The sequence below is a fragment of the Melitaea cinxia genome, chromosome 6 (genome assembly GCF_905220565.1).
Source record: "Melitaea cinxia chromosome 6, ilMelCinx1.1, whole genome shotgun sequence".
In the NCBI taxonomy this organism is placed as follows: Eukaryota; Metazoa; Arthropoda; class Insecta; order Lepidoptera; family Nymphalidae; genus Melitaea; species Melitaea cinxia.
Window position 1 is genome coordinate 3,155,449 of NC_059399.1, and position 15,770 is coordinate 3,171,218.

General features: G+C 32.9%; 1 protein-coding gene across 1 annotated transcript in view; it reads right to left on the minus strand.

The window, feature by feature from the left end:
* LOC123654186 (DNA N6-methyl adenine demethylase-like) overlaps positions 1-15,770 on the minus strand; it is a 116,866-nt gene that overhangs the window by 60,920 nt on the left and 40,176 nt on the right. The window contains exon 3 of the mRNA XM_045590109.1: positions 7,119-7,205. Coding sequence (XP_045446065.1) covers positions 7,119-7,205 — 87 coding nt within the window. The remainder of the gene's footprint in view (positions 1-7,118; positions 7,206-15,770) is intronic.

Here is a 15,770-nt window from a genome sequence, read left to right on the forward strand (position 1 = left end):
CGCACCGTCTTCATTATGTCGGATTTCAATTTATTTCCGAATTGAACTTCGGATTACAATTTGTATTAGTTTCACAACGTGTATGTAGTTTCGAAATGATTTGCTTTCGAGAAATAAATCTTAATTATGATTGTTCTGCGCTCCCGTCTGTGAGTTTTGTAATATTATGTAATGCATTTATTAGAAGTTTATCAGAGTTATTGTAAATGTTGCTCGTTTAGAATAATTTTATTTATAATGTATTAAATATTTATTAAGAACAAATAATTTTATTTCTTTATTTTATTTATTAAAATTAGGAAAATAAGTTATATAATAAAACATAAATAATATACGATAACAAAATGACACCAATTAAGAAAATAAATTCAGTTTGTACTAATAACTAATACAATAAAAACCAGCAAGTAACAAGAGTTTATACTATTAATTATACGTGAATAAAATATTTCATTGGTGCTGTGTGGTTATGGTAGCAAAGATATAGCCACCCCCTCTCTTCCCGTGGGTGTCGTAAGAGGCTACTAAGAGATAACACAGTTCCACTACCACCTTGGAACTTATAGGGCCGACCGATGCCGGGATAACCTACCAACTGCTGGCTTTCTAATACACAGGCCGAAGACGAGCAGCGGCGTCTTCGGTGCGACAAAGCCAGCCCTACGGTCACCAAGCCGCCTGCCCAGCGTGGTGATTATGGGCATAACACATGAGTCCCGCCAGACATTATTGCTAACTTGGGGAGGCCTATGTCCAGCAATGGACTGCGGTAGGCTGAAGTAATGAAAATATTTCATTGAATTCAATAATTTGTTAGTAATAAAACGTCTCTAAATAATGTCTAAAAATGAAAAGATCAATTGTTAGAAATATTGAAAAATAACAATGTTTAGAAAATTGGGTCTTTAATAAAAATATTTTTATTAAATTACGACTAAACTCACAAACGGTCGCTATTGTTTCTTCATTTATCTTTTATCTATTGGAGTCGAGATATATTGTTATCTTATATAATAAACGGTTTTATTAGATTACTAGCTGGACCCTGCGCGCGTTGCTACGCTTTTTTGTTTTTTTTTTTTTTGTCGTACCATCTCAGAAACCTTTGTGGGCTCATGCACAATACTTTATTGAAGATCATGACATGATCAAATGCATAGTTGACGATTCTATAAATGACATACAGACAACATTAATTTATATATATAAAGGAAGTTTATAGATAAACTAAGACCTAATGTGTAAGTCTGAGTTTGACTGAATTAAAATTAGTATTTTTATTTTGTAATATTACAATATCTGTCCTTCGGGTACGTAACTTTATGCCTGTTTTAGGTAAAAGCCGAATGAGATACACATTTAGTTTTTTTCTTTTAAATATAGGTCGGTAAATAAGCGTACGACTCACCTGATGGTAAGCGATTACCGTAGGGTAACACTCGGATGTATGCCTCGGGTGGATACATGCCTTAGTTTGGAATGCACTGTTTTAGGCTCGTTGATAGTGTCAGTGCTTTGTAATAATCTGAAATGTTCCTCGAGCAGGCCTTGGTGCCGGCGCTCAGTGGTTATCTTAAATAGGAGTTTAATGGCAAAATGCATGCTCATAACTATAAAAAATAGCCAGGTGTGGTGGCGCGTCACATCAGCTGGACAGGAGTTAGTTTAACACTTGAGTTGGGAGAAAAGGATAAAACTGAATGGAATTTAACGAAATATTCCAAATTTATGGCGTATCCTCTCGAACCTTGACAAGACTATAAAAAGAAGCAACTAGCAACTGGTAGCTCTAGGCTATGTCATCGATTTAAAGTTGTGTACTTAGCTGTAATAATAAATAATCTATTAACTACTTACTACTACTTATTAACTACTACTATCTGTGAGTATTCTTGGCACTTCTAGGAAAATACCTCGTTCTTGACTTTAAAAATGAAATAATTCTGGTAAGAAAAAACATATAGAGGCGTCTATCCTCACATGTGGCGAGTATCCCTTTGAAACATTTTCGTCGTTAGGATACTACCCGTCATAGTAGGTAAGTATCTCTCTTTTTAGAGGTCAAATAAAATGAGATTTACTCTAAACCAATATTATTTATATAAAAAAATGGCCTATTATAGAACACCAAGGACCAAGGTTTATATCCACTACGACTGCAAAAATAAAAAGTACATATCTTTACCAACAGAGCTTTTGTGGCGTTTCAGCACAAGAAGTATTTCAAGCGCGTTGCTGAACCTACCCCCCAATCTCCAGGAGTTCCTGTCACCTTACAAACAATAGGAACACAAAACTGCTCGTAAGTAGTAATATTTAGCTGTGATCTTCCGTAAAGTCGAGGTACTTCCTCATCGGGTTGTTGCATCTTGAGCAGGACATTTCTTGCTTCGCAGTACCTCAGTAACATAGTATTAAAACACATATATAAATACTAGCTGACCCCGCAAACGTTGTTTACCATATTAATCCCCTTAACCCACCTTTATAACTTACGGGTATGAAAAATAGATGTTGGCCGATACTCAGACCTACCCGACATGCACACAAATTTCATAAAAACTCGAGGCGGGAACTAAACTTTGAAAGATGCAAAGCAAGGAACAACTAACAAATACGTTTACAGGTCCAGTTAATTACAAGTACGAATTCAAATGGAAATAATGTATAAAGAGAAATGCCTTATGCTATAGAATGTCACAAAACGGATCACCAAAGTGGCAAGTAACAAAAACAGTCACATAATCTGACAAGTGTGAAACTTCAAAAACTGAAAGTTGATAATGTCGATTAAGAACACAGTAAGTATAATACAGCAGATTAAAAGTATTAAATAAATACTCTGTAATCCATTTGTGCACACGTTCACACATGTTTTAACCTGTGGTTAGTGCAATTACTTTAAAGACTATAGACTAAGAAACTTCATGAAGTTTCTCTCTGAGAGACTACAGACATTTTAACAAAGCTTTTCTTGATATTGGCTTGGTTGGTTGACTTGTGCTATTCGTATGTATGTATAATAGATAATACAAAGAGTTAAGTGACATTTATTCAACAGTTTTAAACTGAACTGAAAAAGGGTAATTAAATATGCCAGTCAATATTTGACTATATAAGCCTCACCTTCAAATAACAGGTAGGTTCGAGCTAATTGCCAGCATGCATCACGGTAGAATAGTTGATAATTTTCCTTAAAAGAGTATGTTTTACCACGTACAATAGTTTTACGTAATCTTCATTATACGCGCCCACAGTAGAAAAAATTAAAATTACACATACCCAAAAAAAAAAAATCTACATATACAAATATTATTGTTTATCGTGTGTTATTTTGGTTACTATTAAAAACCTTTTTTAAATAATTATATACTTCGATATAAAGTACAATAAAAGGGAAAGATTTATAAACATTAAAAAAAAAACTGTACTTGTTCTAATAATTCCTATATAATTACGAAACACCACGTTAAATATTGTAATACAAGCACATGGTACAGTAGCCATAAATAGCATATTATTAATAATGTCATAATATATAAGCCATTATAGTAAATAATATGACTGCTATATGTGAATAAAATAACAACGAAGATGTCGATCATTACAAAGATTACCTATTTTGCACTTGATTGATATTGCGTAATCACTGAATTGCATTTCTACTAAATTTTATCTTCTTTGGTCGAGGACGTCTGCAATGCTGACGGAAGTACTGAGAGGTTTTGCGCCTAAGGAGTAGGGTAGTCGGATAATGGGTTAATGTTTTAATCCATTGCCTACCAGAATAGTGAGATTGAAAAATATTGTTGTTTTTTTTTTCAACACTTGCAGTGTAAGCTATTGTAGATGTTAGTGAAACCTACATCTATACATATAATAAAATTGTAGGAAAGTCAAAACTGTACATTGAATATTTTTTTTAAAGAATACTTGGGGTGTGATCTACAATCGATACCGAAGCCAAAAATATAATTTTTAGAATTTTTGTTTGTTTGTCTGTATGTATGTCCGGGATAAACTCAAAAAGTGCTTGGATTTACTTCAAATTTCGAGTCAACATATAGGCTACATATTATCATGCTTATCACCTACGGGGAACGAGCAGTGAACCTTTATATCTTCAATGCACTCTGTAACAACGTGTAATCTAACGACGCATATTTGAATGTTGTTGTTATTATGTTAATAACCATGCTATAAGCTAGCTTCATACTATAAATAAAGACTTGCTGTAGTATATTTAGTAAAAGCATTGCACCCGTGCGAAGCCGTGGCGGGTCGCTGGTATATATATACGTGTGTTGAACTGATTTTTTAAATTAAATATTTCAATGTTAATACCCACAATGTTATTGCGATATTTAGAGACAATTTAGGTTCTATAAAACTGACATAGTTTCTACTTTATTTAAATATTGTGAGTAATATATTTAGTAGCTAATAAATAACGTCAAGCGTCACTAAGGTTCGACAGAATTAGTAATTTTGTAAAAATTTGTAAAATGAACGTCCTTTAATAACATTTTGTTAACGACTGGGCAATGCATTTTGTACTATAAGAATATATACTATAAATACATAAATTACGCGTAACGCGTAACGACTCCCTAAACTACTTAGCCGATTTTAATCAAATTTGCACACCATGAGCAGTTTGTAGGCTATATGTTATTTTGATATATGTAATTATTATATTTAAGAAAAAAAAGGCGATACGAATTTTGCCAGGTCAATTAGTGTACTATATTTTGAAATTAGGGCTGATCTTATCGTTAAATGAAAAACAATAATGAATTGATATTGTACTTATCTGATAACAAGTATCTTTTATATTATGAATAAAAAAACGACAGAGATCTATTTGTTAAATTCAAATTTACTTTTCAATACAAAAGAAATAAATGATACACTGTGGTAGGATAACGGAGATACATATACCTTTTTTTTGGTATCGCAGAGGAACCCACTTACGGGTGATATTCAGGATGCCCGGGTAGGCTTTCTTAGACCGTATGTCGGCTTCAGCACTCGGGGGTGCAATACCGACCGAAACCCCTGCCTTCAGCCGCTTGAATTGGAGGGTCCCGGATCTACAGGCAACAGGATCCTTCCAGCGATAGGCTGGCCTCGGTGAAAAGGCCAGACTTCTCCTCTATGGGAGATACATATACCTACTCTCAAGACTCTTTAGATCATTTATTTTGATAATATTTGTATAGTAAAGTTAAGTTGCATGACGAATATATAACAATAGTTTATATAAGAAGTTCATGAGATATATTTGTGATTTGACGTTTTTTTTTTGGTTTAGAATTTGTACTGAGCGTTGTAACTTTAATATATTTGTTTTTTATTAATATAAATTGATGTGGTATTATTATATATTACTAGACGGTAATGAAATGAAATAGTAGAATTGACGATGGTTCATAAAAATGATTTCTAAATCCGAAACGTATAATGCGGGCTGCAGCAACACAATAAAGACCACATTTACAAAAGGAGACACACGATAGCGTCTACTTGCACTGCTTTGAGCGGATCGAGAGAGATCATCTTTTTTTTTGTGCCGGACATCCTCTCACAAATTATTTGATTGAAAGTGCATTAGTTGGTTTCGATTGGTTTTATTTGAAGTATTATGTAATAGGAACGCGAGTTTCAATCCACTTAGACTTTGTACGGATATGTGCGTTGCTTCCGATGAACTTTATTTTTCTTAAAAAAGTAGTCTGGGATGTTAATGATAAAAATGAAGGCATAACGGTGATATATTAATAATAATAATGATAATAATAATAATATTTATTTATTTCAAATGTTTGGTAGATATTAATGTATTTATTTTTGATATAATTATATGGAATATTAAACGGCAGTTTATTAGATTATGTTTTGGTTGAATGATAAACGTGTTCATGTGAAATTTTGTTTTTTTTTTTTAATTAGAGATAGTCGCTGGAAACTGTTAATTTTTTGATTTTATACATTTTGAAATACACATGTTCGTCATAAAAATATAACGTTAAAAGGTCTTGTAAGCAAGACTTCTTCGCAAAGTAAATAGAATTATTTTTATTTTCGTCAAAAATTATACTTAAGATAAAAACCTCTTAAAATTTACTGCGACGAAAAAACAAACCTTTTAAAATACTTAAATTTCTTAAACGAAATTTGTCAAATAAAGCTTAACGGTATAAAGTAAACCGAAAACGAAAAGCCGACACAAAATACCTCAAGGACAAAAGCTCAACAATGAGAAAATTTTCACTCATTGAATTACAATTTGCAATTCAAAATCCTTTACTGAATGAACTACAGGTGGCTGGTCAGATGCTGTGAAAAATCCGACTCCACAAACAACTAAATCCACAAAAGCCTATTCATTGCTTTCTAAGTACGGAGTGAATGTCACGGAATAGAGTCAAATGTAGTGATGTATTCGTGACAAATGTTTAACCTTGTCCAATGTTAAATAGTAAATGTTGAACTAGTGAATGTCATTTGTTTCCCGCTGCGGACACGCGGGGTACACTTTATTCCTATATTCGGGTTTTGAAAGCGAAAGTGACCTGGTTTTTGTCTGATTTATCACTGTCCGACTTTAGCGACGACCTCAATGATTTGCATCCAGCTGAGCCCTAATTTGTAATGATTGTAGAAAGTTTGATTTGTAATATTTTTTTGGTACTATTATAGCGACGATTGCATTGCGGTTTTGTATAATTTATTGAAAGAGGAAAATTGGTTTTGATTATGTAAAGGTTGTTTATGGTTGCAATTTATGTTTTTTTTAATTAAAGTTTTAATTAAAATCACTTAGTTTTTAAATTATAAGTATACTTTAAAATCAATCAAATAAAATTATATAATTTATTTGCACAAACTGAAGATATGTGTAAGTGGGGTACGTTTAATATTCTGAATAAAAACAAAACAAAACATTCACATGAAATAGCTGACTTAAATAAAAATATTCGCATATTCAACACATAACATCATAGTTTTAGACTTGAAGTGTTATTAACTATTAGTGACAAAGATTTGTGTTTAATGGTAAGGAAGGGGTAAAAAATAAAAGAAAACAAAGTATGAAAGAAATAGAAAATACTCACGGGTGTAGTCGCAGCGCGCCCTCTGCCGCGACCTCGGCGCGACTCGCTCTTCACCGTCTGCAACGTCCCGTCCGGCGCCAAAACAAGCTACAACAACACAGACACACCACGGACTTAACATAAAGCAAATAAAAGTAAATTAACAGAACGTTAACACAAAATAAAGTGAAAATTAATAGACAATCATGCAATGGATGAGTTAGATGGCGACAGATTAGTGATTTTAGTAAGTGAAGTAATTATCCGTACTATATTTTATTGTTTAATGAGGGTTGCAATAGTTTTATGTAGAGCTTTATAGAGCGTAAAATTCATAGCATTGACATCTACGTAATGTTGCATAACAGCGCCATCTCAATTATTATTCATACAACGAGCACACAATGGATTACAATGCTTGCTATTGCACGCTAGATGGCGGTTTCAGTAGAGCTATATGTGCATTTGTTGTTTGCTAAAGTGCTGGATAGATGGCGCTGGTTTCAGTATCAAATATAAAACAAATTGCATTTACAATGTTAAACTTTGAGCAAAAAAGAAATCTTAGTAATTATATTGTGTAGTGTCAAAAAAAGTTTTCATCATAACAGTTTTTCAAAGCAGTAAAAATTTTACTGTAACTGTAACGTCATCTTAAATTTTGTAATATATTTTACTAACAGATCTATTATTGAGTTAAAAATTCTTTTATATTGTAAGAAAAATAAACAAGCAAATAAAGAAAATAATATTAAAATTCTAGTTTTGAAAAAAAAAAACATCTAAAAAAAGGAATTTGAAAATTAGACAATTGCCGAACAAATGTCAGTTATTATCTTATTATATAGGTACTTCATCGCTAGATAAAATAAATACTCGGATACACGTACAAAGAAATATACATACTGTTGCCAAGCACATGGCATCGGCTCACACCTGGCGTTTTAGTTCGTTACTCCTGTTTTTGTGTTAGAACGCGCACGACATTTGTTCTACTTCTTTCTCGCTCGCACTGCATACTTCTCCTTCTATCTTTATCTATTCTCATTCAAATCGCAGGTTTTGTAATTATCCATGTGAGCAGGTCGAACAGAATGATTTTTCGTTCGTACATGTGATTTAATGAATAAACAAGCGCCTTAAGTATGACGGTTACGTTCGCAGCTGCGTCACATAGGTAACCGGTTATCGTTAACTTAATTAGAATAGATAAATTGTAAGCACCTAATTTCTACTGAATAATTGTTGCGTTAAATATAACGTTAAAATGATTTAAATATAAAACAATATTATTATTATTTTATTGTTATTTATTTTAGTTATAGTGTGATATCACTAAGCTATATAAAAAAAGTCAATTTTATAATTTAAGTTATGTAGTTGAAAAGTGTAAACTTTCGATTATTGAAAGTAAACGATATTAATTTCGGAAACTTTATATTATGACAATAAAGGCTAAAAATAAATCATCATCAAAATCAAAATTACTATTACTTTTTTTGTTCAAAAGTTCGTTTCACTGTAGCGTGTGTAACGTGCCCGTAGTAATGAGAATGTGCGTAATGCGTGGGCCCGCCCATTGGGGCAGGTCGTGACACGCAAACCCTGATTGCCCCATTGATCTGAACACTTAAGGAACGGGATTTCAAGGTGTCATCAATTTAACCGATGACCCTTATACTTATGCATCAACGTAACGGAAGCGAAAATTAATACAAATGCCAAATTAAAACTTTCTTTTCGTTCAGATTATTCATAAATTTATAATTATAAAATGTCTCGTTTTTATCGTCACTAAACGTAATTATAAACCGTAGTCAATATTCGCTTTATTGTCTTAGTATGATGGATGGAAAAGGCAGTTATTTAAAATCGGTTAAAAAAGCAGGTGTTGTATATCGCAAAAGATAAAAAGACAAGATAATCTCTAAAGTTAATCTGTACAGTAAAAATAATGGGGTTAATTGGAATGTGTTTTATTTTATTTGAACGAACGTCATTTTACGAGCCGTTAGTAAATTAGTTTGCAATATTTAGTTCCGCTACTGGAGGACAGATGGCAATATGAGTTCGGCGAAATACGCTCTACTAACAAGGATTAATCTTGCAAATAAATACTGTTTTATTAGCATATTTTAATATTTATTATGGCTTGCTATTTTTTCTAGACATATATCGGGGGCTTTGATAAACGTATGTTCATTTTTATATTTAAATGTGGATGTAATAATAGCATCATCGAAATTCATGGTACATAATAACATTAGTTGTAATTTGTATTTCAAATTTATGTAGTACTAGCATCCCGCCCCAGCTTTGCACGGATATTGAATAAAATATTTAAAATATTTTTTTTCACTAATTTTTTGAAAATATAACTATAGACAGCGCCACGGTCGCTTAGACCGAATATAAAATCATCATATCAAAAATTTCGATCTAGCGGTTACATCGTTCCATAGCTTAATTTGCTAAAGCACCGACACGGTAAGTCGAAGATGCAGGTTCGGTCCCCGCTGGGACGGTCGATTTTTGATGTGATAAAAATTGTATAATATAATATAGCCCATGTCACCCGCTTATAGTGTAGCTTCCTAATAGTGAAAGAATTTTTCAAATAGGTTCAGTAGTTTCGGAGCCTATTCAATGCAAACAAACAATCAAATCGTTCCTCTTTATAATATTAGTATAGATTTATCTCGAAATGAGAAATTTTAAAAGTAAAAAATGTCTCAAAATTTATATCATTTTTTTCGCAAAAGAAATTCTGCTTGTATCTTAACGTGCGAAGGGTTGCTTCGGGCATTAAGCATTGAGTCAGCAAATTTTCAATATCCAATACGATTTGTCGGATAAATGTGGCCGCTAAAACTCGACAGAGTATGAAATTGCATCGTTTTATTAAAATTTTCTAAAAATATTAAATAAGTCGTTCGAATACTTGGGTTTATATAAAAAAAAAAAACATATGGAAATCATTTGAATAAAATTTAATGATGCACGACACTAATTTTTTTTTTACTCATTAATTTACACAATATTTACATTTTAGGTTCGTTAATAAATATTAGGAAAAATCGAAGAGTTTAATTTTATACATAGAAAATTTTTAATTTTACGGTCAAATACCAAAAAAAAAATACGAACGAATCAGTTCAATTACACGGAGTGGAGTAGTCGGTCAGATTGGCCATTGTTTAGCGAGGCCGGGCTTTTTATCCTGTCGACGGAAGCTCAATTCAGTGCAATCATCGTCGCGTACGCACTGTAGTTGCGCGTCACGTAGACAGTGCCGGTAGTGCCCGGAGGGACTTATTTGTTCTTTTTTTTTTCGTTTTCAAAGGCATAAAATTAGAATGCGTTTTGTAGATTAAGACTTTAGTACAAATAAAGTTTTTATGTTTATTATTGTAAAATAATTTCAATAAATAAAGCGATAGTTTTATGTAGCTTTTTAACCAAGAGTGACAGTTTAGTATTATGAATAGCATTGAGTGTTACGATCACAATAAAATTGTTTGACAGTTCTTCGTTTAACTCGCTAACTGACGATGACGCGAATACGAATTCGCGTCATCGTCAGCGATTAGACCATCCCGTACATAATACATGCTTCACGAGGAACAATACGCGAAAATCATTGACATCCTTCATAATCCACTCACGAGTGAATCTGTGCAACGAGCAAATGCGCTTAATTTAACAAATTGAACCGCCTTCCGCCGAGCCAAGTGGCGGATACGCTATGATGCCGCGCTATGACGCACATTACGTACACACAGCCATTAGGTAGAAACAAAACGTTTCTAACCGAACCTCCTTTGTATATATATAAAAAGAAAAAACAAATTTCCGAACGTACAACGAAATGTCAATCATGAGTTAGAATGAATTATATTTGGAATTCGCGAGAAAAGCGCCGCCATCGGTGATTCAGTTACATTGTGTCCAATGACTGACTCATTCAACATCCGCAGTGCAAAGTTGTGTTTACTTCGTTTTAGGACCGGAATGGAACATAAAATTAAGATTATTATGCAAAGGCAGAGACAATAGAGGGTTTGAGTCGGAGCCGAAATAAAAGAACTCTGAAATTATCTTGACATCAAAAGAAAATATCTTTAGGTTATAATTTTTTAGTGTTCTATATTTAAAATCTTAATATATATAAATCTCGTGTCACAATGTTTGTCCTCAATGGACTCCTAAACTACTTAACCGATTTTAGTCAAATTTGCACACCGTGTGCAGTTTGATCCAACTTAAAAGATAGGCTATATTTTATTTTGATATATTATGTTACTATTATATTTCAGAAAAAAATAAGGTGATACGAAGTTCGCCAGGTCAGCTAGTATACTATAAGGAGCTATTACTATTATTATATACAGCGCTTCACTATTACTTGAACATTAAAACTATGTGAGAATTAAAGGAAGAGAGAGTGATTGTAGGCAATAGAATAAGTTTACTATATATAATCTATTATAATATTATAAAGCTGAAAAATTTGTTTGTTTGAACGCGTTAATCTCAGGCACTACTCGTTCGAATTGAAAAAATATTTTTTTACCGGCTAACCCTAAATAGGCCGCGAGAATAACGCGAGTGATACCGCGGGGCATAGCTAGTAGGTATATAACAAAAAACTGAAACAAGTTTTGAAGTCCGAAATCCTTCGCGTAAGTTGGACATACTCTTGAACTTGAAAATGACTTTTGTTTGAAGTAAATATAATATAATACGTGAACAAACTATTCCAAATATTTCTTATTTTTTGATCAATTAAATTACATTATTCGTATTTTTGCCGGCTATCAATCGGAAACCAAATACATTTTCAAAAAAGTGTGTGTGCGAGTGTGTGTGTGTGTGGGTGTGTGTAATTATGTACGCACGTAACAAGTTATACTTCAAAGTCTTCATTGGCTAGCTAACTCCAAGTTGTTACCTTCTTCATTGACTAGCTAACTTCAGGGTTGTCAGGTTTATTGTGACGATGTGGGCGCATATCGTAAAAATTTACTCTCATAATTTTTCTTAAATAGGCCAAAAGAAGTATAAACAAAGAAAAAAACATTTTACTATCAAACTTTTTAATATAAAAAATTATAGGTAAATAAAACTTCAATTACGGAGACGATTTCGACGGAACAAGTCAAACTGTTCGGCAGAAAGTACTTCGAAATAAGAGATCTTTACTAAATTCCTTTACGTTTATTTGATTTGACCAAGTACTATGTTTTAGTACATATGAAGTTCAAGGACGTGCCTGACCTCGGTCACGTGTGGGTTTATTTGTGACCGGTTTATTTCAGGTCTGACCCGAGAGCAAAGACCCAACGGTTTTCCTTCATCGACCTTTTTATTTGAAGGAAAAAATCGAGTTTCCGAACCTTAAGATCACGTAAATCTCTTGACTTATTTTTCAGAATGGAGTCGAACAAATGATTGGCTGTAGAGTTTATTGATGACATTATAATGTTTTCAACAATGTTTTGAAATTCTAAGTAGTATTGTATGAATCAAATTATATCAAAGAAAAAAAATTAATGAAATATAGCAAATACTGACGATCTTGTTTTATATAAAATAGTTGTGAAAACTTTAAAAATATATTTTCGCGAATTTAATTTAAAACTATTTTTATGTCGTCCAATTGAAAATAATTGATAATAATTCAGTTGTTCAGAATTTGATACAGACTTTATGACTGGTGATTTTGGACTTAATAAAGCTGACTTTCTTTCCTATTAACATAACGTATGTGTACTTACACAACCTATTAAATAAAATAGATTTTTATTTATTTATAAGTAGACATCTCACGTGATTCCACTCGCACTAATTATGATTTTTCCTTTTCTTCAATTCTATGTATTCTAGCAAACCGTTGTATGTTGTATCATGCTTATATTTTTTATACAACTATAGTTCGACAAACAAGCGTACGGCTCACCTGATGGTATGCGGTTACCTTAGTCTGTAGACACCTGCAATACTACAATCATCGCAAGCGCGTTGCCGACCCTTGAGAGCAGTATTATTTTGTTGTGATCTCCTGTAAGGTCGAGGTATTTCACCAGTCAGGCTTCTCAGGCAGATTTTGAGCAGGACATTTACTGCTGTGCCTTACCTCAGTTATATTGAATAGATTTCGGTATATTCCAAAAAATAAAAGAGCTAACTGAGGTAGGGCACACCAGGAATGTCCTGCTCAAAATATGGAGCACCCCGACTAGTACCCGTAGTACCACGACCTTACAGACTTACAGACTAATACTGTTTTCAAGCAGTATTGTGTTCCTGTTGGTGAGTAAGGTGACCAGAGCTCCTGGGGGGATTGGGGATTGGGTCGGCAACGCACTTGCGATGCTTCTGGTGTTGCAGGTGTCTATAAGCTACGGTAATCGCTTACCATCAGGTGAGCCGTACGCTTGTTTGCCGACCTACTGACATAAAAAAAAGCTTCACAAATTGTAAGCTGTTCCGAGGTTGTGAGCTTTATGATTATTGGGTGTCTGCTATAGCTCATTATAAGCGATTGTGATTCGCGTGTGTTAAGGATTTGAAATTCGATTCCAAAAAAATATTATTAAAGTACTATCGTCAAATGTTTTATTTTATTATTTTTACTCTTCACACGTGAGAAGTGAAACTTCTTTGGCAAACTAATTTTTAAGTTTGACAGAAACATTATCGTCTCATCAAAACGTTGGCGTTTCACAAAAGTGCTGCCGTTTCTTCCGTAAAAATTTCATTTCAAAAACTACTCATGACGTTTACAAATTATTTCACTCTCATGAATTAGAACTCTCACATACTCTTCAATATATTAGATTAAGGGGAAAGCTTTATATATTTTAGATATAAATCTTAAATTCCCAAAAGAATAGCTGTTTCAGTCTTCGAACAAACAATTTGTACCCTCTATCAGATAGACCCTATCTTGGATAGGGTCCTTGGGATATTTTCTCTGCACCCTGCTTCGGTTGTCTTATTTTATACATTGATTAATGACTACGAAAGTTTTATCTTTTTGATGTGACAACAATTTTCTTCTGAGTTATTATTAGCTTCGTGGAGTAGCGTAGTGCTATGTTACATTGTTTAATACTCGTGGACACTATTTAGTACCAACATTAAAAAGTTGGTTATTTTTATTTTTAATCAAGCTGTAACAGTAACTTTTCACGCGATATTACAGTTTGACTCTCATCCCTGCCTATCTATTTAAGTTTATACCTATATATTAAGTTTAAGTACCTAGTGTTCAGTATATTAGCTTTTATAAACTTCAATCATGCTAGGCAAATTATATTCAAATTCATTCTACAGCATCGAAAGTGTTCATTCGTATCTTATTAATAGTAATGACTGCACCCAAAATAGCGCTTGCAAAAGTGACGAAATATCGGAAGCCCGAAATGACCAATAACAAACATAGTAAATATCCCTTTATATAGTTTTAGTGGCCGTGAAAGTTTAAAAAAGTGACTATAAAAGTAATGAAGTTCATTAATATAAGTGTCTATTCGTGTCTATTTACGAATACCGTCACAAACATAAGTACTGAATCCCGAGTGAAAGGAAGGAGTTATGTGGTCTTGAACCTGACCTCTGAACGGTGTCCCGGGATTACGCGGCTATTCCGGACGTTACGGCTCTAATCCCGGTCAAGTAGACGGTTCGGTAGACGTTCAGACACGCCTACTGTGTTACACTCGATTTGAGGCTTTTGAATAGTTTTTCTTTTGAGAGTTTTTTTCTGATACTACTATTTTTAGAGTAAGTTTGTATATCATTTATTTATTTTCTTATATATATTTACTTTGATATCGTTTTAGATAAAGAAAATTATATTATGAAATCGTCATATTTCAAAATGTTTTAGAATGAATGTATGAGTAATAAAATTCTATACCTACCTACAGTAAATTATTTTCGTTATGCCTAACACTTAAATGAGTTGTTGAAAGACTTCCTCGAAATGATTCTATAACTTTTTCATTAGATTATATCTAAAAGTAGTATATCTAAAAAAGTTGATTGATTGATTTGCTACCTATCTTTGTCAATAAAATGGTGTCAAAAAAGAAAGAGTAACACAGTTACAATTTCTTTCCATTCAAGTGTAGAATGCCAAAAGGTATATGACGTCACAAGGCAAAGAGGAAGGTTCTCGGTACGATGTTTTCCTTTACGACATTACCATCCCCTTGGGCTTATGAATTTCCGGACGGATATGCTGTGGTCCCTTCGGTCGTCTGGCGCGCGTCTGGGTACGTTATCGAGATTAATGTTGTGTTATCTATCGGGACAAGGTCAGGGCAGGTGGATACGAAAAAATTTTGGATTCGATTTTTGAAATGCACTTTTTTATTTAAGCTGCCTGTATTTGTCGCTACGGGGTGAATTAGATTTTCGAAATGAAATTTTTGGTTTATTAGTGGCCTGTATTCATTTCTGCTTTTATTTTATTTATATTTATTTATGTTTATTAAATTAAAAAATAAATACCTATTAAGAGAATTATATCATTATTGTTGTGTAGTCTTTGCTTGATTTTTAGAATAATTTTTAGCTTAAGTATTTAAACAGTCGTGCAGAAAATTTCTTGAAATAATAAAAGATAGGCAATATTCTTGAGATATACTATACTTACAATTTTTT